General features: G+C 43.0%; 1 protein-coding gene across 3 annotated transcripts; it reads left to right on the top strand.

Annotated features, from left to right (window-relative positions):
- Positions 1 to 800: 800 nt before the first annotated feature.
- On the top strand, positions 801 to 23,156 carry wls (Wnt ligand secretion mediator). 3 transcript variants are annotated; one of them, XM_010893710.4, is made up of 13 exons: positions 984 to 1,305; positions 4,456 to 4,728; positions 8,403 to 8,527; positions 9,108 to 9,269; positions 13,025 to 13,161; positions 16,180 to 16,348; positions 16,485 to 16,582; positions 16,664 to 16,727; positions 20,085 to 20,228; positions 20,391 to 20,474; positions 20,617 to 20,770; positions 21,764 to 21,804; positions 22,330 to 23,156. In XM_010893710.4, the coding sequence occupies exons 1-13, from the start codon at positions 1,200 to 1,202 to the stop codon at positions 22,375 to 22,377; spliced, it is 1,605 nt and encodes a 534-aa protein (XP_010892012.1). In that variant the 5' UTR covers positions 984 to 1,199; the 3' UTR covers positions 22,378 to 23,156. The 3 variants fall into 3 exon arrangements, with proteins under 3 accessions (XP_019901041.1, XP_010892012.1, XP_010892003.1); XM_020045482.2 differs by lacking the exons at positions 984 to 1,305; positions 21,764 to 21,804 and adding an exon at positions 801 to 950 and having other exon boundaries at positions 22,330 to 23,155; XM_010893701.3 differs by lacking the exon at positions 21,764 to 21,804 and having other exon boundaries at positions 985 to 1,305; positions 22,330 to 23,155.
- The last annotated feature ends 1,088 nt before the right edge of the window (positions 23,157 to 24,244 follow it).

Raw genomic sequence — 24,244 nt, forward strand, 5'->3', positions numbered from 1 at the left:
ACAGATTTCAATCAGGTTTTAGAGCTGGGCACAGTACTGCCACAGCAACAACATTGGGTGTCAATGATATGGCAACAAATCTTGGAAGTGAAATTTAAACTGTGCTGCTCAGTTAACACTGTCCAACACGTTTGATACAGTAGATCACTCAATCTTATTGAAAAAACGGTCTTCAATGGGCCTGACCAAGGATACCTGCATTTGGTTTCAAATGTATCTCAGCAATACAACACTGTCTAGTTTTAACTGATTGAATTGAATCAGATTTTCTAACAATTCACAAAGGCGCTCCACAGGTTTTAATTTTCGTTCCTTGAAATGAAACATTAGAACATTAACTGCATAAATGTTTGTTTAATTTGGACATCTACATAGGTTTCAATCCAACCAAAAACTACTTGGTTTCCTGAAAATATCCTTGCATTCCAAACAATCATCTAAAGAACCTTTATTTCATGAACGTTTCTTTGATCGCAAAATGTTTTACATAAGCCCAACAAAGAACACTTGAACACTTTGTTCAAAAATAGTTATTCGGATGAAAATGGTTCTTGGTAGAATCCCATCGATTGGCGAAGAATCCTTTCAGAACCAGTTTTCCTAAAAGTAGCATCAAAGCAGAGCAAGCGTTGCAGAGATTTGATCATCGTCTGGTACGCTAGATGCATATAACCTACTTTCAAATGTTACAAGAATTTGAGTCCACGATTTTTCACTAAATTTGCATGAAATGTCTTCGTCGTACTAATTGTCGTACGTGACTTGAATTGAAGCAATTGGCGTAGCCTACATTTTGTGAAAGCTTACCCACAAACATCACATATGGCAATTGACGTGTATGGAGTGGGCTTATAGTCTAGAGTTGTTAACACTTCCAGTAAGGGGTAAAATGAGACCGAGATAATACCAGAACACCAAAATTCCTTTGCACAATATGCTAATAATACCAGGTAACCTTTATAATTAGCAGCTATTGTAATGCCGCGTCGCTTCACGGATCCCTTTACCGTGGAGTGATATAGGAAGGGGTACTATTCGGTCATGTGATTCAGCTTTTTTCCTCCTTCGTCGAAGTTGAAAGGCAAGCGAGGTAGAGCTGGGTCTGTCTCCCTCAATCTCAGCCGCTGGAGTGCTTTCTAGATGCGGTGACTTTCACCCTATTTTTCCTCACTCGGTGTAATTTTCTCCAACTTTTTAAGATGGCCGGGGCAATTATTGAAAACATGAGCACCAAAAAGTTGGTGATCGTGGGAGTGATTCTGCTTTTGTTCCAAGCGTTTTCTTTCATGGTCGGTGGCTTGATTGGTAAGCATGTTTTTTCCCCAATTTTATTCGCTTTTGTTGCAACCTTTGGGTCTGTGATCCGCGCTTCACTATCCATAATGTATCGAGTAAACGGAACAATCGATCAATGTAGTAATAAGAAAAAAAACGTATTCCGTAGTCTATCATTTGAGAGTATTGAAAGTTTAAAATCACTGCTATGATTTGTTATAAAATAGAACAGTATGGCGACTTCAGGTCTGTTGCAGGCTTCATCGTGACATGTTAGAAGTAACTCTTCATAGAAGTTTTAATCGTGTATCCTTAAACCAAATCACAGCCTATCAAACACCCTCCGAGCTCTTTAAAGTTGCAAGAAAATATTTGATTCTGGACTGACGCTGAAGTGTTTTAATGTGGTAACCCGAAACATTATATTTTCTAAGCCACGAAACATACCTTTAAACCTAAATATTGGAGAAATTTCACTCAAGTTTGTTCTCTAAAACACTCTCCATTCCTGTTAAACATCGAAAGAATTATTATATAGCCTTAACTAAACATTTCTACAGACAGTTTTCTGGCCCGCTGGTCTCCTCCTTCCTCTCATTATGTCTGTCTTCCGCCCCGGGGCAGACCTCATCTCTTTCTTTCCCTCGTTCATCTCCCTCTCTCCCCAAATCCCCAAACACTCTCATCATTGCATATTTTTCTATTCTTTTGCCAGTTCTGTTCGCAAGGCTCTTCTACACACACACACACACACACACACACACACACACACAGCTGTCAAAATGGTGTTCTGCCTCAAAGATTACACCAGAGTTAATGAAAGCTTTTCCCAATATGCTTACACACAAACACATTCAAACACGCTCCACCTCAAACTCAATGCTAGAATAGTTCAGTTCAATGAGGCCTGTTGTCACAGATCCATCTCTGGTTAGTTGGAGGAAAACCCCTCCCCATTCACCCAGCTTTTCTAGAGCTGGAGGGCTGCTGATAAATTGGCTGGTTTGGTCTGCTCCTGCCTGGGACAGTTTTAACGAAGCTGGATGCTTTTGTGTTTGCTCGGTGGCCGGACCCGGCCAGGGTAATTGAGTAGAAATATGTCCGTCTCTCCCTGTTATTTGACAACTCCGACACGGCATGAGGTCACTGGGCGAAGAGGCGGCCGTTAATGCTGACACACTGAGGCGTGTGTGTGTGCGCGTGGGCGTGCGCCTGGAATCTCGGGGCCACAGGATAATTGAGCTCTGAGGGGTTCCGTAGAGCTGGTTTAATTAAATTTGGTGTCCGTGTTCTTGTTCTTGATTAGGCCTTAAAGTCCATTGTGAGGTGGCACTGGTGTGCCTACCAAAGACACTGATGCACAGTTGCTTTGGATTAGTTTTAAATGCGGTGCCCAAGGCCTGGCCATTAGACTGCTTTTATGCTGTGGTTTGGTTGTCAGTTTACTGAAAGTAGAGAAATAGGCTTGATGTCAGAAAGTAATAGAGACCATCTGCAAAGACCCTGTGTGAAAGTTGGATGTTTAATTTCTTTCAATTCTTATGTATAGTCTTTGAAGTTGAAATACTGGTATGATAACATGTTACCAAGGTCCCAAGGTGCTTTGCATGTGACTCACATTCCTATTTGCAGAGGTCTAATGTTGTATTGTACTGATGGCTGAATAGTTGTGTCTGGCAAACTCTGTCTCTTTTGCCTGTGGCTGTAGTCTGCCCGTATGTAAATCCAATATATGGCCAAATGCATTAAAATACGTAACATATATTTTACAATACATGATCATATGTCTGTTACATATTTCAATCTGACATATACAAATGGCAAATTCTTGTATATTTTGACTTATGTACATATGTGTTGATCAAACAAAATCTTTACAACATATATGCTCATATAAGACATAAGTTACAATATATTGCCATGTATTATGTTTCTGTATGGGTAGCCCTGAGGGCATGGGCTGGCTCTTTTGCCCATGACTGGTGTCTGGCCCCTGGCACTGAGGGCATTGTCTGGCTGTGGTTCTAAAGTATTACCAATACAGCCTGATTCTTTATGGACTACAGGTCTGCCCCAGAGACACCCAGGGTCTGTTAACGGCTGCCTAATCAGCATGACCTCTCCATGACCCCCAAACACCCACCCAAGACTTACAGCATGCATCTTAAATATTTTTTTATTCCTTTCAATCCGTTTGACATCCCGTCCTCAACCCTCTAGGCTCACATTATCCACACTGCAGCCAATCACAGGCCGGCTTTCTGGTTTTGGTTATTCTCAAAGCAACCAGTGAAACCCGATGAGGGTGGTCATTGTCAAGGCTCATGACTCTCGACGTGGATAGTGTTATGGTGCTGGACACTTTCCTGACCATGAGCTTCAAAGGAATTGGCTGTTGCTTGAGCATTATGTCAGCATAGTTACAAATAACTGGCACTTTGTTTATGCTTGATTTTTGGCTATAGCTCAACTTAAAATTCACTGACCAGTTCATATGTAAGATTGCTTTGTTGAACTTGATGTCTGCCAGTGTAAATCTTACAGTGTCACTCCAGTGTAAAGCTTTGGTTATGGAAATGTATTGTTTTCAGACTTCTCTATTAGCCAAGCTATGAATTCCCTGAGAAAATATTTACTGAAGAATACACTGGACATCTGTATAATGATTAATGCTCACACTAGACAGTCTGAAACAAGAAACTGCAACAAAATGGTGAAATTATTTTGCCATTTAGCTCATGTGGCAGTTATCCAGGATGACTGCAATGCATTCATCTTTTTAAACTAATCAGGCATTTTTTGTTTATTTGACAGTAAATTAAAAAAGTCAGAGGGGAGTTTTAGCTGAAAGAGCATTAGCCCGGACTCAAATCAATACTGCAGCATAAAGTGGGCTGAGGGATGTGGCTTTGACCACTGGACCAACCAAAGCTACACTGCATTCATCTGAAGATTACGATATCGTCACTAACCCAAAAATATAATTGATTAAAAAATGTGCTGCTCATTCCAACAAATGTTGATTTATTTTCCACAATACAGAGTGTGAACCTAAGGCGGGGTGAACTGGAATACGTGTTACCATACCGGTCTGTTACGGTAACACGTTTTCCAGTCAGTTACCATAACGACCTGGCAGTGACCGGGACCGGCTGACTGCTCTTTCCCCTCCGTCCGCAGCTCCAAGTCCCACCACGGCGGTCCACTACCTGGCCACCAAATGCGTGGACTCTGTGAGGCACCACCAGAGCAACAAGTGGTTCATGCCCTGGGGTCCCAACCAGTGTGACAAGATCCGGGACTTGGAAGAGGCCATGTCCAGGAAGATCGAAGCCAACAACATTGTGTTTGCTGTCCACATCCCGTTGCCCAACAAGGAAATGAGCCCCTGGTTCCAGTTCATGCTCGTCATCCTGCAGTTTGACATCGCCTTCAAGATGTACAACCAAATAGGTGGGAGGAATTTCTGTCTGGCATTCGGCGCGGCTTGTTTGCCGGGCTTGTTTGCCGGGCTGTTTTGCCTGACGTATGTAAATTGTGTGTCTGTGACATTTTTAACTGTTGCGCTGTTCATTATTTTGTTTCTGTGCGTGTCATATTTTGTATGCGCATTGTCTTTGTCTGTCATCTCTTTCAGTGTCTTTTTGTCCCTCTGTCTGGTGGCCTGTTTTGTCAGTCACTCACCAGCCCCTCTCTTTGACCTCTGAAACATTTAATCTCCTTGGTCCTTAAACTTTCTTTGTGATACCATGTATTGTTTCTGTATCTGCTGTTCATGTTCTCGTCCCTATATGGCATCTCGGTGTAGTGCCTTCTTGTGTCCCGCCTACTACCCGCGCATGAGCACCCAGAGGAATGTGCCTTGTTCTTTCCTCTCCGTAGTCTGAGTTTCTCTCACGCTGGGAGAAAAGCCTAAGAATGATGGATGAGCTGCCGTTTCTCCGCACTGATACCTGCTCCAGGGCTCCATGTCGGAGACTTCTAGTCCCTCCAGAACAGGTAGCTGTGGGAGGCTCCAGCCTACTATTGGCTGCCTCAGACTGGAAGATGATAGCTTTGCAATGCCTTAATATGTGGTGTAATAATGCCGCTGGGCAAATATGTATCTCCCTCTTGCCATCTAAGGCTAATCTTACCATGGGGGTATTGTATGCTACCCTGGGGCTTAAGAGGAGTTTCTCACTCCTTTTTGTAAAGTAGTTTACGGTTGAGGGAGTGTAAAATGAGGACACAATCACAAAAGCTCTGAGATTATTATTTTCAGGAGTTTTTGTGACGACTAGACAAACTGATCTTTTCAAACTTTTAAGCTTATTCCATTTAATCTAAGGCATCCCACACCTCCCTTTATCCTTAACATTCATTTTATGTGCGTCCCGGGAATGGCTCGGCCCGGGAATGGCTCGGCCCGGGAATGGCTCGGCCCGGGAATGGCTTGCTTGTCTATGTTTGAACTGGGTGTTGATCTGTGCCCAGTTCCAGTCCAAACCCAATGCACTTCCTTCATTTGTTTGTATGGGTACTGGTGGTACCTTCATCTTTCTCACATCTAACTAGTCCCTTCTCCCAGCTCTTCCAGAAAAGCCCAAGTATCGGGAAGAGGGTTTGATTTGGAAGTGTGAACAGTTAACACATGCAGACAAGCAATTCACATGCGGAAACCCCTTTTCTAGCCTGAGTTTAAGGGAAGGGTAATATGAATGCTTTAACTGGCTTGACTTTCCTAGATGCTAGCGAGTGCAATATAAGATGGCGATGGCAGTGACTGGTTGGATTGGGGTTGCGCCAAGTCTGGGCTGTGAATGAAGGGATTAGAAGGATAACAAAGAGGACTAATGAAGGGGAATTGCGGGCTGGGCCGGCCTGGGAAAGTGATCAGAACACAGGCTCCTTCAAGTTTCAGGAGCCTTCACCCATTGGGAAGAAGAGAGGCAGGGATGAGGCCAATTTCTCGTATTGTGTAACAGTCATAGCTATCCTTTTGGAGGGTTTTTGGCATTCGGAGCAGTGTGAGACTCCAACATCCTCCTCTCACTAAACAATTGTGGCAAACAGATATTTGGATACCGCCAAGCAGCCTTTTATGAAAATAGAAAAAAACTTTGTTACTGTTTATTCCCCCAGTAAACCATAGTTAGGTTTCAGTGTGTGCTCAGTGAGTTGCTGCAATCACTGAAATGTCGCAAGCTGGAAGTTCCCAGGGGTTGTTTACAGCTGGTGCTGCCAGACCAATGATTCACCTCGCTTTCCCAAAATTCCACCCACACAGATGCTTTGAAATGGGACCGTTATCAACCCCACTCTAAGCCTTTGGGGCCTCTGGGTCCAGGCAGGCTGGCTCTGATCCCCTGCCAGCAGTATTAAGGTGTGTGGCATTCTCCCTCATTTCAACAAAGAGCTAGACGAGAGCTAGACAGATTACCTGGGCTTTAAGAGTCAATTGGCATGCAGCTGCATAGCAAATCACGGACACTGTAACCCATCACAAATCAAACTCCTAGTCTGTGGATCCCAAGGCCACATCTTTTTTTTTTGGGACTCATTCGAGGTCAGATGGTCCTAGCATGAATACTCTGTATGGGATAAACTACCTCTGTTACATTGACAATTAGCGCTGCACTGGTTTGTTCAAGGAAGAGAGCTTTATTGACAAGAGCCTTAGTTAATTACTTTCTCACAGTATCGCTTTGTCTAAGTAGCGGATAAAGATCCGCCCGAGTCTGACAAAATGGATTCCGCCAGTCTTACTCAACCAGAACCATTTATTTATTTAGAAAGTACCATGCCAAAGGTATGTGGATTCTACTCTTCAGTTAGATGACCCTTACGGAATGCCTAAAGAAGCCTGCCAACAGCACCTTGTCCTCTTAGTGATATAAAGCTTGCCCTGGAGATGAATTGCCCTGCTTTCTTTAACCCCACCCCACTCCACCCTGGCACCAGCCACCCCTGGCAGGGGTCCAGCAATAACACAGCTGTTGAGAAAGCTTAGTCGCTGTGGTGACGGGCACTGGACTGGGGTGGAATGTTTGTGTGCAGTAAGCTGACATTCAGGCTCTTTGGCAGTGTTTCGCTTGAGAGGGGATGGATATATGGGTTCATGGAGACAGTAGGGGTGAGAGGATTGCTAATAACCCCCCTCCCCTTTCCTGTTTCTCCTCTCAGTCAGGCCACCGGGTTTCTTTTGAGAGGCTCCAACTTGTTTCATAACTGCAGAAAGTTTCTTCAGAAGGATGGCGTGCAGAACACTGCCTTTGCAATGTGATCTAAAGCCTGTCTCAGCATTCCGACAGCCATTTTGTTTCATAGAGTGCTTATACCAGGTTCACTACTGAAAATCAGGATTGTTCTTACATGGCCAACACCTAGATCCAAGTAATCCACGTTTCTGTGCACCTGCTTGGCTTGTTTGGAGAAAAAAAAGTAATCAGACCTGGGGGTGGGGGGTGGCGGGGGGGGGGTTGTGGCATAGAGGAGCAGAAAGCTAGTCATTGTGTTTAATGGACATTGAAGTCTACGCCTATGTATAACATTTTAAACTAAGTAAAAATACTTTATTTTAAATATGAAAACATTTTCATGGATTCTTTTGGCTTTTTCTGACAGAGAAGAGTGGAAAGATGGAGAGTTTGTGCTTTGGGATCAAAAGTTAAAATCTGCACTGCAGCAGAACTTGCGTGGGAGGCAGTGGCGTGGGCCGCTGGGGCAAACGAGGTCTCGCCATGTCATTCGATTTGACCCCCTCAGAACGACACATCTCTCAGCACAGAGCTTGTTTACCGGCGACGGTACAAATTTGTGCTTGTGAATGCATCCTTTTCATTGCTCCGGACCTTCCCTGGTGTCTCCCCAGGAGGCCTCAACTGCTTGTCTGTCGGAGACTCCTGTAATCCCGCTCAGGCATGGTTTACACAGATGTATTGATTGGTACATGAAGGAAGTGCAGATGTGAATGAGGAATTTGATTAACCTTGAATGCTGGTCTGCTTGTTCCGACATGCCGAGTAAAAGCGGGACGTGCAGTGTGTGCTGTTTTGGTTACACGGTGTCTGCGTGAACTTTGGTAGTTGGCGCTCTAAACCGATTGGTCATAATGTGTTTCATCATTTGACGATGTCCTCCCGCAGAGGATGGAGCAATGGCCACCATCGATGTGGGTCTGGCCTACAGGGACGACACTCTCAGCGAGTGGACAGAGATGGCCCACTCCATAGAACAGAGGAAGCTCAGCTGCAACTTCACCACCTCGAAGGTAAACAGAGCTTTGTGGAGTGTTCTCTTCCCACTGAAGCAAACACTTGAGGCCACACGGGCTGTTGTGGAACTGGCTTTTGTTGTTCCTTGTCACTTGATTGATCTATTAACTATAGCATTGAAGTCCACACACCTGATGATTATTATTATTATGACATTTTTTTCCCCAGTTCACAAAGGGGTAGTCGACTCGAATTATAGACTATGCTATGAAGCTCAAAGAAAGGCACTTCAAGAAGATATACATTTGTCCACTATTAATCTATTATCGGTTTCATTACCCTTTAAATTGTGGATTAATTTAGAAAGCAGTCCTTGCTTTGGTTTAGCCCCCCCCCCCCCCTCATCTTTTAGGATTTATGGCAGAAATTCCTTTCAAGTCTGTGGACAAATGTATATCTTCTTGAAGTGCCTTTCTTTGAGCTTCATAGCATAGTTTAGATACTTCTAGGACATTTTAGCAAGACATACTAGGACATGTGATGTAGATGTATTTGAAGTGTTTAAGAAAAACATATCGGTTGAATTGGTGTCCCATCAGATTAGTAAGTTCGTTTTTTTTTTTTTGTGCCCTGTAGACCTATGAGAATGAGGGCCGCTACTATGAGTGTGACCTGCTCCCGTTCATGGAGCTGGGCAGTGTGGCCCACAAGTATTACCTTCTCAACATTCGCCTGCCTGTCAGCGAACGCAAGAAGGTCAACGTGGGCATCGGCGAGGTCAAGGACATCCGTCTAGTGGTGAGCATTCTCTTCCCCCGGCCTTCCACAAAGCCCTCCTCCCTGGGCTGCATTCTCTTCCCCCGGCCTTCCACAAAGCCCTCCTCCCTGGGCTGCATTCTCTTCCCCCGGCCTTCCGCAAACCCCTCCTCCCTGGGCTGCACAATTAATCAAATTCATATTGAATTCGCAAATATTTACGGGCCATATTTGAAACAATCGGCTGTGTGTAAAGTCTATTTTATAATTTGCTCCAGGTTTTAGTTTTTTCTTATAGCGGTTGCTTTCCCCACACACCAAGCTATGGTCCTTTTCACTTTAAGCAATGCCTTTTCTTCTCGCTGTTAGGTTCACTGTTTGTGTGGTGCAGTCAATTACAGTCAACTGTTTCAAATGGCGCTTGCTACTCAGGCTACTAAGGCTGATTTATGCTTCAATGTCAAAACGCATCCGCTAACCGCAGAGCCGCATGAACGGTGATTGGTTGGACGGCAGATGGTGGGTTTTACACACAGTAGGGATTTCTAGCAAAATGTAACTTCCTGTATCAACCAAGATGAAGCAACAATGGACCCTGGAGGCATTGCTCAAATCAAGGAACTTTTGATAGTATAGGAGAAATTCTGGGCAAAGAGCCAGCAACTTGCCAGAAAAGTGGGAGCTGATAAGTGACAAATATGTAAGAATAAAGAAGAAATTGAAGAGTAAAAGTGGCGATGCAGGAGGGGAAAAAAAAGTACCTCTGTTTAATATAATGCTTTCTTGGCTGTCCGGGAACATAACACAGTGAAACCGACTCCAATTTTGGCGAGGACACAAACGAGGTAAGTTCAGTTTTTCAAATTGGCAAATTCTGTGTTTATTAATTCAACTACAACGTTTGCTAACTGGACAGTACATATTAAAGATTTGTATTTGCAACAAAGGAAACGCAAACGAAACTTTGTTGACATTTTTCTCAATAGAGTGAGTTATCCCAATGGACTAGGATTCAACAAATCTTAGTCATGTTGTCTGAGAAACTAAACTAAACTGCACCCTGCACTGCAAGTACTGTTGTTAATTTAACCTGTACCACTCGTTTGTTTGCATGGGTTCGTTAATTAGCTAACTACTCAGTTAAATGTGGTTATATTTAGACATAGCTAACAATATTGCTGCCACAATATTATCTGTAGAAACAGACGTTTTATGTAAAGCAAGTTTGGCTAGCTAAGAATAATAGTATTGTTTTGCAATGCTTTAGGTAAAAGCAAGTTTGTCTAGCTAACACTAGTACTATTTGGCCATGCTAGCTAGTTGTTCAGCCCACATTAAATGTAAAGTAAGTGTCAGTTTTCAACATGATTTGTCTTCAGATTAGTAAATAGTTTTTGCCGAAAGAGAGAGGGGGGGAGGTGTCAGGCAACTTTAGTTAATTTAAAGAGAAAATTATTATTACCATCTCGTAAATGTTATGCTTTGTGGTTTCTTTTTTTGTGTATGCATTACTTTAGTAGGCAGGAAAGAGACCAGAGTCTTGATAGTGAGGGACAGAATGGTACAGAGAGCCAATAGGGGTCATGGAAGAGAGAGTAGACCATAGTGGATCAGAGGATAGGAGACAGCAGAGAGAAGAGATTGAGATAATGATCAAATAAAAATATTACTTTTATACAAAGACAGTGATATTGTGGCATACGTTTAAGGTTACTTGAATGCAGGCGCATGTCTGTTTATTTTCTGTAGTCATGTAAGCAAGCTTATGTTATGCCCCTCTCCCCCCTTTAGGTTGAGTAGCCCTGTTGAATAGTATAATGTGTTGTCATTGCAGATGGAGTACAGTGTCTCTCCAGGTGCACACCTCGATGTGGCTGAAGTAATCTTTTTCCAAAGTGACTAAATAACATTTGTTTGTAATTTGAGTGAAAATAATTTGCACACTTTATGGATGTTCACCTTTTTGAGTTATTTGATTCAGTATTGTTTAATTTGATTCATATTCTTTGATTTAAAATGCAGAGAAAGTTCACGTTTGAACAAAATACTTTCTCTGCATTTTAAATAAGTTCCAAGTAGTCTGCTCTCTTCACTGTTTGCAATACTTTGTTACACTTACAACTGTAAACACAAATATTTTACAAAATAAAGGTTTTCTTTAAATGTCTATGTCCATACTTCACTGAGAGTTCAGTAACATCGTATCCTGCCATGGCACATGGGAAAAACCTCATCAGGTCATTGCGGGCTCCAACAGCAGCCTGAGAGGCTCTCCCTGCGTCAGCCAAGGTGCCTTCTTCTGAGACCTGTCTTCTCCACTCTCTGGCTGTGTCTCGCCATTGTTCAAAACAGAGTCTCTGAAATTAGGTGGTACATACTTTGTTGCAGGTGTGTTTGGCAGCATCTGTATAGGCCAGATGTCTTGTAGGAATTCTGCCTAGAATTCTCCACCTTGCGACCGTCATACCAAATGTGTTCTCAATCACACGTCTGGCCCGTGAATGTTGATAGTTGTAGATCCTCTTGCTTTTGTCCAGATTGGTACCTGGTAAAAGCAGAATATACATTGAAATTTAAAATGACATAAAAAAAAACTTCTAACTGCATTTTTTTGTACTGGAAGTTGAATCTATTGTCAGTGAACAAGTGCAGTGCAAAGAAATGCAGTGTGTGTCTAACCAGAAGTGCAACCAGAGGGCAAACTATTTACAAGTATATGTATGTACAAGTGGTATGTATAGATGTGCAATTAATGCAAATACACTACATACGGCAATTCTAAATGTGCAATGGAAGCAAAGGCAGAACATTTACAAGTATTAAGTATTCATCTCTTATTTATCTAACATTATCTACTTATGATTTAACCCTCCAAATATTTTCAGAATATCCAAAAAATAAATTGCTTAATTTGAAAGGGCTTCATCAGATTTACATGCAATGTAAAATCATCATCTCCAACAATGTCATGGCAATGGTGACTCCTATCCCAGCAAGTTTTGCTGGTGGAAGGATAGCAATTGTCCCCTGAAGTAGGATTGCGTGAAGTGGGTGGCTTGATAAAGGGTTTCAGGCGATGCAGAAGATTGTTGAAACGATTAGCCGACATGCTAAAATATTTTAAATACGACTCTTTGTCCAACTTACGCATAGATGGCTATTATATTGTTTACCAACTATACAGATACTTTTTGTGAGGTTTTCCTGCTCTACAAGCGAACAAACCCTGTGCCAAGCGTCTTCTTTCCTTCCTCCTCTTCATTTAATTTGAATAGTTCACTCAAACTCGCCATTCTAGAAATCGTCTTCCCCGATCTAGCTGGTTAGCTACCTATTATATTGTTTACAAACTATATAGTTACTAGTTCTGTGAAGCTTTCCTGCTTTACAAGCTTACAAACAAACATTTTGTGCAACATCGCCGCTTAGTGCTAAGAAGTGTAATGGCTATCCATAACAAGGCCGCGCAACGGTAAATGCTGAGCATATCTCTGTACACATGACATTAACAACGCAGATCCGCAGAAGCATAAATCAGGCTTAAGTGTTTGTATGGTTCCTCCTCTTCAACGAAGTGGTTGGAATTAGATGGCACTTTTTTTGCAATAATGTTTTCTACTGTGATTTTCCCATGATTTGAAATTATTCTTTACTGTTGTTCGTCTGCGCATGCTCAAATCTGCAAATTCTTTGTATTATTCATTTTTTTCCCCTCCATTTTGTCTTTGCATATTTACAAAATGGCAGCGCGGCATGTTGAGATGACAGGCCGTGGCTGACATTTAATTTCCCATTAGGGTATTCACCAGAACGGCGGTTTCACCAAGGTGTGGTTTGCCATGAAGACCTTCCTCACGCCCAGCATCCTCATCATCATGGTGTGGTACTGGAGGCGGATCACGCTGATGACCAGGCCCCCCGTGCTGCTGGAGAAGTAAGACCGCCATCTTATTTTGTTGCTCCGCGACGGGAACGTTGTCCATTCTAGAAATCAGATTGGGCCGTCGAAGCGGAGTTCCCGTCTGCCGTTGATGTTGGTCGTTTTGTGGCCTGCTGCGACGCGTAGATGTGTGCATTGAGAACGCAGCTCGACTTCGCCAACCGTGGATGTCTTTTGGTGGCCCCTAACCGCTTACGGCATGACTAGCGAGTACAAGACATGACATGCCAGTGACTATAGATGACCTGTGCGTGCTAGTCAGACTATATATTTACATCTTACCGGTCCAGTGACTGAATTCAACACGTCCAAATAGAACGGATCCATCCTATGATGAAACTGATCCCATAGCAGTAGTTGGTGCCAAATGTAATTTTGGTCAAGGCCTATGGCAGTGATGATTAAAACAATAGCAAACGCTAGATTGAAGCGTGCACATTACAAATTTTTACCCTGTGCTGGGAGCTAAATGTTCTTTTACCCCCCCTGTGGTGCTAGGAGAGCATATCCTTATGTCGCTGCATCCAACCGCACAGGAATGTTTGACAAGGCGTAAAAGTGCGTTACACAATCTTCTAGCACTCAGCTAACACTTCCACCCCAGCTTTTCATCTATGTGTTCGTCTCCAACCTGGAGCCCTTGTTTCCAAATGACTGCTGAGATCTCAGGAAATGGCACTCAAACTCTATTTGTGGATAGGGGAGATGATTTTTTCATGCTGTGAGAGCTTCGGTGGAGTTGTCTTGCATCATGGTAGTCCTTAGAGGTGTTGAGATGGAAATCTTATTGGAGATCTTTTTAAAGCTAACAAGAGAGATGTAATCTGGAAATGCCTTGCATATCAACATGTCTTTCATGGTATGATTTGTGGGAATTGGGCCAAGATTATTTTCTATATAGAAAAAGGTGGTTGACACTTTTTGCTTTTTTTGCTGACAGTGTATGTTGGCTCGGGCCCTTTACAATAAATACTGTATAGTGGGGAATTTGGAAATGCTCAAAGGATGGTTTTCAGTGACACTGTATATATTAAACTCCTGCTAACTTGTCCATTACATAATTTTGTGTGGCATGAAGCCAATGCTCATTTCAGCCAGTTATATCTGGAAAGGACCCTGCGTGAGAAGTCCTGCTGGAGTCCACAGCTTTCTATAACCGAGTGAGTCTCTGTTGTGGGTCACAACATCGAACGCGACCAAGGAATGTAGTAAGAGCTGTTAATCACTTTCTACAGTGCAGCTTTGGCGCAGTCCAGCATTTCCCCAGGCTCATGAGCCATCAAGCAGTCTGTTCACTAACTTTTTAAGTCAGTTTTTCTATTTTTAAGAAGTCCTGTTTGGCTGAAGGTTTTTGGGTGTGAGTCCAGTCTGCTTCCAAAGACCCATATAAATCCGGTGTGGACCTGTTCCCTCCAAGCGGTGGATGAGGTATCTGTACCGCTGCCTCTGATCTCTTGATTCCCCTGCCTTTTTCTCTCTGTTCTTTGCTCCTCCTCTCTTCTCACAGTCTTTACCAGTGCCTTAGAAACGCTTCGGTTTTTCATCCTCTCTTAATAAGTGCCTGAATCAGACCTGGGACACCAACTGAGTGCAGTTAACTGCCAGGTGGAAGCAGAAATCGGAAGCGTTTCAGGCCCCCACGGCTGGAGTTGACTCCCTGACTAGCTAGGTTTTGCAGTGCTTTTGCTTTCCCCAGGTCGTAGGTTGAGGCATCTTGTCCTTGTTATAAGTTAGGGAACTGGTTTAGTGTATGTGTTTTTTTTATTTAAACACCTCTCCCCTCTGTGCCGTTGCGGCGCGAGACATTCCCTGCATACCAGTCCAATGTGGTCTCACTAGTCGCTCTGTGGAAAGTGCCGGAACGGTTCTCGCTGCCGACTCCTCCTCTGGAATGCGATTCATGTTTTGAGTCTGTTGCAATTCCACCGCCTCCATTTGTAAAGCACCATATCCACCCACTGTCGGTCTTACCCCACTCCTCCCCCTTCTGCATTACATCTATACCCCCCCCACCCCCTTCATACGCACCCTGCCATATCCCCCGCTGTCTTACACCCCTCCTCCCCCTCCTGCCATACCTCTATACCCCCCCCCCCCACCCCCCTCCATTATCCTTTCAACTTGTCCTGGCATGCAGGGCCATGCAGCCATTGAACAGACCAGCTCTGTTCTGGGCCTTTTTTAATAGGAGGGTATTTTTGTATTTATATACTAATGGTTTGGTTGATGGCTTTAGTGGGTGGAGCCTTGAGCCAGTACCTAAATAGTTGCCAGTTTAAATCTCAAATTTGACCCGAATAAAATGTGACTGTGTCCTTGAGCAAGGCACTCAACCCTACTTCCTCCTGAAAATCATTTGAATAAGACTATCAGCTGAAACACTAATATGTAGAAGTATTGAGGGCAGGCCCAGTGGTCTGAGGTACTGTAGGTCTCTCACAGTGGTCTGAGGTACTGTAGGTCTTTCACAGTGGTCTAAGAGGTTCTGTAGGTCTCTCACAGTGGTCTAAGAGGTTCTGTAGGTCTCTCACAGTGGTCTAAGAGGTTCTGTAGGTCTCTCACAGTGGTCTAAGAGGTTCTGTAGGTCTCTCACAGTGGTCTAAGAGGTTCTGTAAGTGTCACTCTCAGTGGTCTAAGAGGTTCTGTAGGTCTCACTCATTTTACGTGGTGTTATGAGTTCCCTTGTACTTCAGTCAGGGTTTTTTTGCTAGCCGACTAGCTATGTAGTTTGTCCTTTAATTGAATGTGAAGTGTTTTTGTCTGAAATATCTATGTGCTCAGTCCCTGTATGGCTGTCATCATGGTGTCAGTGAGTGGGCATATGAATCTATAGCAAGTATTAAACAATCTTAACCCATCTGTTACCAATTTCACTCATTTGATATAAGCCACTGTAGTGTTATTGGCGTTGAGTGTTAATACAATTATCTTGAAAGGTATCTTGATCATTTTGATAGAAATGTTGGTGCTTAGTACGATAGGGATGATGATGATGATTATGATGTCCTCCAGGGTGATCTTCGCTCTTGGCATGTGTATGACGTTCATCAACATCCCTGTGGAGTGGTTTTCCGTGGGCTTCAACTGGACCTGGATGTTGTTGTTCGGGGACATCCGGCAGGGCATCTTCTACGCCATGCTGCTCTCTTTCTGGATCATCTTCTGCGGAGAGCACCTCATGGTCTGTCTTCCTCACTAACCTTGGGTCGTCCTCAGACCGAGTATCATCCTCTGAGTAGAGGTTTTGACTGAGCATGACGATGATATCTATGTGTTGCCTTAACTGTACACCCCCCCCCCCCCCCCCCCCCCACCAGGATGAGATGAAGAGAAACCATTTCTCAGTGTACTGGAAGCAGGTGGGACCCATCGTCTTCGGCTCCTTCTGCCTCTTCATCTTCGACATGTGTGAGAGGTGTGGCTTAAACACACACAGACACACACACACACACACAGCTGTGCATGGACTCTTTCTGACATGTTGTTTCTCCACCAGGGGTGTGCAGTTGAAGAATCCTTTCTACAGTATTTGGGCGTCCGATGTGGGTACTGAGTTGGCTGTATCCTTCTTCCCTTCAGGGAGTTTTAAGGGGCACACGGTTTTGTCACACAGGAGCGTGCGCATGAACAAAAAAAAACACAGGACGGGGTGGAGAAGCTTTTCTTTAACCAGCCTAATTACGTCTTTGTACCAAAAAGCCGCCTTGTGATTGATCAGTAGGTGCCCATCATATTTGATTACTGTGCAGTTTTGACAAGGAGCAGATAAGTCTTCATGCGAGGCTGTCTGTGCTCTCACAATGTAGTCTATACCCACGCAATGTAGACTATACCCACGCAGCTGCTCCTCTCTTTCCTGAGAGTTGTTGTTGTGCCCCTGTGACTGGACCAGTGTGATCAGGCTAGGGTGGTCCCTGAAGCGTACGGTCACACCAGTGTGATTAGAACGTATTGTTCAGAATGCACCATTAGAACGCCTAGGTACGAGTGACGTAACAATGGCTGGTCAGACCGCGCTGTTATTTACTCTCATTTAGCTCAAACAGTGTTTATAACTTTATTTCCTCACTGTAATTGCTTGAAGACCACACTATGATATTAACCATGTACCAAGCGTTCAAATCGGGACAAGAAGGGTTACTTACGTACCAACAGGCAGCCAACACTAATACACAAAAATGAATGATATTAGCGACTAATATAGAGTATTTAACCATTTCCTGAAAAAGCTTACCATTGTAAAAACCTTCTAGAAGTTACGTTACCCGTTTGTGGGCGCCGCTATGCTTTTTTTATCAACCAAAGAGGAAGAAAGGTGAGTAACTTTGAGACCTGATGGTCATTTACATTTGAGTCTTTCAGACCGATTTGCCATTCTGGGAAAACTATGATTTGTCCCAATATATCACAAATAAAAACATGATTTCAATAGTATTAATAACACGCAATGAAAGCACTTGTGCTGGATATAGACACTTAATAGCGCATTTTTAAGTTTAAAATTATTGCGACCCACCGCTCTTTCCCTCATAATAGTGCTCAGTGGAGACGCATCATGCAGCTATAACTACAGTTTGTGTGTGGGAATCTAATCTACAGCTCAAAACAATAAGACGCATTTAGAACCATCACCAATCTTCATTTTTTCTGCACTGAATTACAGGTCACACTTTGTTAGCTAGCGGTTAGCTGACATTTGCTAGCTACAGTTACACATCAACAAGCTTTAACAGTTCTTTGAATTCGAGTCAATGAGAGAAGCTTGCAATGCAATGTATGTTGTGTTCCTTACCTGGCAAGGTGACTGTTCATTTCAACCATCTGAACGGCACTCAATGCACGTAGCTAAAGTGGGGTTAATCCAGTCAGTTTGTTTATGTTGGTAGGGTTCATACACAATAGCTCAATTGGCAGATCTAGTTGCAAACCGATGGCGCAAACTAAAACAGTATTACAGCACTACTTTTGTTAAGGAAAAAGGTCAACATAATCTTCAAAAATAAATGTTTTCACTGATTGTATTTGTCCATTACTAATTGCAAGAATTCATAATTTGTCACTTTTCAGAGCTTCTGAATAATTACGTTAATAAATGCCGGATAGTTGGCATATGTTTTATTGATACAACTAGTCAAGCGTGTCAGTATCTTTTGCGCCGTGATCTTTAGAAAAAGGACAACATTTTTAAGATTGGCCAATAATTATTCAATATACTTTTTTAACAGTTACTACCGGTAGAGATTTGCTAATATAATTTTAGTATAAAAAATGGATGCATAACTGGTAAGCAGCATGGTGTGTTTGGGAAGCTGCGGATTAAATGTATTGTGACGTCATAATCAAATTCTGGAACTCTAAGTGACTGAAATCACGCACAAAAAAACCCATGCTGGGGGGCCGTTAAGGCATATTTGAAACTCACGCATGAAAAGGTTAAATAAAATTGCAATTGTTAACGTTTAGAAAACAATCCAAAAACAGACGTTGAAATTATCACAAACGTTTGTGTAAGTAGCCTTACTGGGTTATGAAGACCTAAGGTAAGGTTGTGTTAGAAGAAGGAGCTCGTATTTGAGAAGTGGTTGTGTGACGCAGGTGACCAAATCGCATGTGGGTGGGTCTGCTGTTTCTGGCCCCGTCATTTTGGGGCCCCCCTCATGGCTGATGTCGGCCCGGTGTCCCTGTTTCTCTCCCTCACAGGATTGCTTTGAATCGGTCCAGTGTTTTGTTTGTGAATGTGCAGTCACTTATCAGCCTCCTCTGTTCAGCAGCACAGCACTGTAGACAGCGTTAGAATCCTGTCAGAACTTTGAGCTACATGAGAATGTTGTGAATGTGGAATTAAAGGCTAGGAATGGTATTAATGCTACAGGCACAGTACCTAACCGTCTGAAACATGGGTCTTTGGGGAATATGTAGTCATACACCACATAACCATCTATTACACATGCAATTTTATGACAAACGTTTTAACAAGAAAACATCACGTACATTTGTCACTTTGTAAGTTTCTAGTGTATCCTAGAATGACTTCAATATTATTTTCCCATTTCATTGCGAAGGAGGGCCAGATTGTGTATAAATATTTGAAACAAATGAATATTAATCGAAGTCTCCTCCATTAGTTGCACACAGCATCGCAGGCTGTCCCTTTTGGTCCTCTCAATTTATTCTGTACTTCAGCTCGGAGAGCAGAATAATTCAGTAGTTCTTGCGGTGCCTCCTCCTGCCTTGGGCGCCGTGTCTTCTGGGCCTCCCCTCTGCCGTCTCCTCCTGTGTCAGTGGGGTCAGCAGGAGCAGGGTTGTAGCAGGGGAACCCACGGGCCTAGGTGATGCAACATTCATCAGTACACCCCGCCAGCCCCCCACTACCCTGTCAGAAACCGGAGGCAGAAGGATTCTCTTTCTGTTCTCTCTTTCATCTTCACTCGGTCCCTCTGTAGCTTTCCTTCCCCTTTTCAGTTTCTGTCTCTCGAGATTGCCTTTCAGTGCTGTGAGGGGAAATGCCCTTTAAAGAGGCAGTCGTGTCTGTTAAGCCTGACAAATAGAACACTGCGCTTTAAGGAGCATATAGCTGAGAATGTTTCTAGAATCAAGCATAATGTCTCAAACCAGACGTGGGTTTCTGTCAGTCTTTTGTAGCTTGTCTAACCACTGTGTTGTGGATCCATATTTGATGTGCGTCGTGTGTTTTTGATATCTATTTAATAAACCAAAATATGGTGAACACCCCCACCCACTTCCAATGACTTTTAGCAAGGAGTGTTTGAAGTTAGCTGACATTTTTAAAGGCTGATTAAAGAAATCTATACTCTGCATTACTTTGTTTGGGTTACTTTCAGTTTAAGGATTCACCTGACACCACGTTCTGTTACTCTGAAATGCTAGTTTTGCTTCTTGACTGAGATCATTAACAGATGGCGTTCATCATCGTGGCAGGGATCTGTGCCTGTCTCTACTTCCTGTTCTTGTGCTTCATGGTGTTTCAAGTTTTCCGCAACATCAGTGGGAAAAGGTCCTGCCTGCCTGCAATGACCAAGGCCCGACGCTTAATCTATGAGGTGTGTTTGTACCTTTCTGTATTCACATATGTACCTGCCTGTGCTTTTCATGTCTGTCTGACCCCCCCCCCCCCCCCCAATTAGTGCCTAATTAGGTTGTCTTTAAGAATAGGGGTTGTGCCTCTTCATGGATTGTAGTGGTAACAAATGATTTGTTCTCAGGGTCTCATCTTCCGGTTCAAGTTCCTCATGTTGGTCACTCTGACCTGTGCTGCCATGACTGTTATCTTCTTCATCATCAGTCAGGTGGGTGCTGGTTTTCATTCCTCTTGGGGGTATTCCGTGATAAAATAAAGATGAAAACCACAACGTTGGACTGAACGTTAAGCTACAGACATTTGCTTTCTTCTGTGTGGTACCGACTTAACGCGACCCTTACTGTGTGCAGGTGAATGAGGGCCACTGGCATTGGGGCGACTATACTGTGCAGGTGAACAGTGCTTTCTTCACTGGGATCTATGGCATGTGGAACCTCTACGTGTTCGCCATCATGTTCCTCTACGCTCCTTCGCACAAACGCTATGGGGAACAGCAGTCCAGCGGTAAGGCCTTGATTAGATCAGCCATGATCGGGGCAGACATTACCTATCTTTAAACCGTCTTTCTACTAACTTTTTCTACTGAATCAAAAACACTTTGGAATATTTTTTTTTTTTTTTTTTGAACTTCGTTCTTTCCCCTGAAGGACATCTTCCGCCAGTGTAGAAAATAATATGCATGCATTTATTTTTTATCAATTTATTACGTGATTACATTAGGAAAATTTCTGCATGGATTCTGACTGAAGCGAACAGTCACATTCATTCTGACCTATTGCCTTCCTGACAGTTGAGATATCTACAAGTCTACAAAGCCCTTAATGGCATGGAACCTACCCAACTTCTCTTTTCCACCGCCATGAACCTTCAGTCACCCTACAGACAAGCCACACCCAATCGGCTTCATGCGTCTAGGATCTTTGTAGGACCCTCTGAACAAACTGACAAATAAGTCCTTGTCACCGATTGTGAATAAGTACCTGTTGACACACTAAGTCAAGGTCCCCCCCCTTATATTTTAACGTTTTGGTTTTGGACTGTAAATAGGCACATCTGATTCAATCAAAAGCTTAATGATCAGTTGACTAATTGAATCAGATGTGCCAATTTACAGTCCAAAACCAAAACGTTAAAATATATTTGTCAGTTTGTTCAGAGGGTCCTACAAAGATCCTATTTACAGTCCAAAACCAAAACGTTAAAATATAAGGGGGGGGACCTTGACTTAGTGTGTCAACAGGTACTTATTCACAATCGGTGACAAGGACTTATTTGTCAGTTTGTTCAGAGGGTCCTACAAAGATCCTAGACGCATGAAGCCGATTGGGTGTGGCTTGTCTGTAGGGTGACTGAAGGTTCATGGCGGTGGAAAAGAGAAGTTAGGTAGGTTCCATGCCATTAAGAGATGTGCCATTTCAGGCCCTGGCTGATGTCCGAGAGGCCCTGAGGAGAGCTTTGGGGGAAACCCTTGTGCTAAGTTGTCACTTTCCTCTCTAGATCACTCTGCATCTTTCAGAGGTGATGATAAATGTGTGAAGGTAAGCACAAAAGGTAGTATTCACTTCAACACCATTGATAGATGGAAGATTTAGATGAACCTAAATTAAATAGAAAATAAGAAGTAAACCCTTAGCTTGAGTACCGTGTTTTGGCTGAAATGACTCCAGGTTGCCGTTTCTTCAGTCTTCAGCGGTGTCATGTTTGAGAGCTTTCTTGCATGCACAGCCCACTTCAGATTCCCCGACAGCATTTTGATTGAGGTCTGGGCTTTAACCTTCAATTTCTTGTTTTTGAGCCATTGTCTTATTGCTTTGCTTTGGTGTTTTTGTGTCAAAAAAAACTTTCAAAGTACGTACACCCCCTTGAATGTTTGCCCATGAAATGTCGTCTGGTTTAGAGCTTTCTCCCTGGAGGGGTAGCACGATCTACTTCTCCCACTCAGGTTCTCGCTGTCATATTCTGCCTGTTGTGATAAAGTGATTTGCTCTCTGAAATGAGCAGGATGCAGATGACCTAGGCAGTTTGCTGTTAATGTTCCCTGATGTTTGTGTTGGTCCCTGCAGGGGACGCAGGGGCCAGTGGAGAGGACGTCCAGCTTACCACTACCATAACCCATGTGGACGGACCCACCGAGCTGTACAAGATGACAGGCAAGGAGGCCCAAGAGTAGGCGCCGCCCCCCCAAGCTCTTTCAGGAACCTGACTGCGCTTCCGTTTCAAACCCATAATCCCGGCCCACATCAGCCCCTGAAGTTCAGAAGCTACATAGCTGTAGCCCTGAAGTCCTTTCATTTGCAGACAAGGGGTCTGAATGCTAATCCGATCTCTGACATTTGGCAGTTTGTTAACGATCAGTGTATGTGAAGTTGTTGCACATCTGAAGTCAAGGTTGTTTTCTTTGAGATGGGAAGTAGTTGGAAAGACTTGGTGCGCCATCTGGTGGTCATAAGAGGCAGTTGGGACGTAAATTCTCAGAGTTGTTCCTTTTGGCACAGATCTTGCTTCAGCTTACCATCCCCAAATCCTCAACTTCTCTTAGCGAGGGAGAGGGTGCAAAAGCCTACCACCCCACTCCACCCCCCCCTCACACTCGCCTGTTCACCTCCATGGAACTTTTTCGACTACTGCGTTCATTTGTCTGTCATGTTTCCAAGTGGGGAGATTTCAGTTTTTTTCTTTGTATTTGGGGGAAACTTACACCAGGCCTTTTTGTAAACACCAATTTCTTTATGTTACAATGTAGATATATATATTATAAAGTGCTTATTTTCAACTGTATGAAATATTTGCCTATGCTGTATCATTTACTGTCAAAAAACTACATCTTTTCAAGAATTTAAGATGATTGTATTTCACATTTGGGAGTGTATTTTGTGCTTTTTATGCTTATTTAAATAAAAACGTTTACTTAATGTATATTATTTGTATATTTTCAAAGTACTGAGGAGTGTGCAAAGGATATAAAATACATCCCTCTTGGATTTTGGTTTTACATTGTTCTAAAGCAGATTTGAAATGTATTACATTTTTTCTTATTTCTCAATTTTTTCCCCTACGATATAACCTATTCACACCAGGTTTGTGGTATTAAATTTTCGTTATGAATATCACGTTACAGTAACTTGACGTCATGCTCCCTCAATCACACTTAATTACCTCACCAAAGCGCTTAAGTATTGTAATGAGCATTATGGCTTGGCAAGTCTAAATTAATTCGTACATGAGGTGCCTTAACAAATCACGAGTGGACATTGTGAAATAGTAGGGGTCAACATTATTCTTAATCATTCCCCCATACGTAAAGCATGAGCTAAGCTTTAGGCCTACACCAGACAATTCACACCAAGTACATTGCTCTTCAACTAATGACACGTGCGCAGTATTGAGGGAAGGTCAGCAGCGCGATCCTACCAGCAGAGCAAGAGGGCGAAAAATAAACAACTACGGTTGTATATTATTGATTGGCATTCCGGGTCTTTTTGCTGAGACGGCTCTTCTGGCTCCGGTCACCTGAAAGACGGCTTCAATATAAATACGAGAAAAAGGCTAGAAGTATGCTAGAGCGTGAAATGGATGGTCCAATAGATTACATCATACTTGACGTAATTATTAGAAGCATTATTATTAGTTTTTTTACTGACATTACCCTGCTGGTAAAAGGCATATGGAACACCAAAAAGAGCCGTTCGTGCGCGACCGACCCATTGCTCCAGGAGAATGACTTTATTTAGCAAAGATGGCTGGAGAAAAATATTAAAAGATACTCAATAATCATAACGTATATGAATTAGGATAAAATTGCTGTTAAGTTGAATATATTAATGTAGAAACCATTCATCCCAGAAAGCGAACAATTTTTGGAAAGAAACACTAACAACGAGTGAACGTTTTGAATGTTTTATCCAAGAAATCTCACTACTACAATCGCTACCAAAAGCGTTTTCAATATGCATACAACAGTTATCTAATTAAGATAAG

This window comes from Esox lucius, chromosome 3 (genome assembly GCF_011004845.1).
Source record: "Esox lucius isolate fEsoLuc1 chromosome 3, fEsoLuc1.pri, whole genome shotgun sequence".
Taxonomy (NCBI): domain Eukaryota; kingdom Metazoa; phylum Chordata; class Actinopteri; order Esociformes; family Esocidae; genus Esox; species Esox lucius.

Bases quoted from the DNA above. Each gene is read 5' to 3' on its own strand.
- wls (XM_010893701.3), top strand. From the start codon at position 1,200: ATGGCCGGGGCAATTATTGAAAACATGAGCACCAAAAAGTTGGTGATC. The intron at 8,528-9,107 runs GTAAACAGAGCT...TGTGCCCTGTAG, and splicing joins GCAACTTCACCACCTCGAAG to ACCTATGAGAATGAGGGCCG. The intron at 20,475-20,616 runs GTGGGTGCTGGT...TACTGTGTGCAG, and splicing joins TCTTCTTCATCATCAGTCAG to GTGAATGAGGGCCACTGGCA.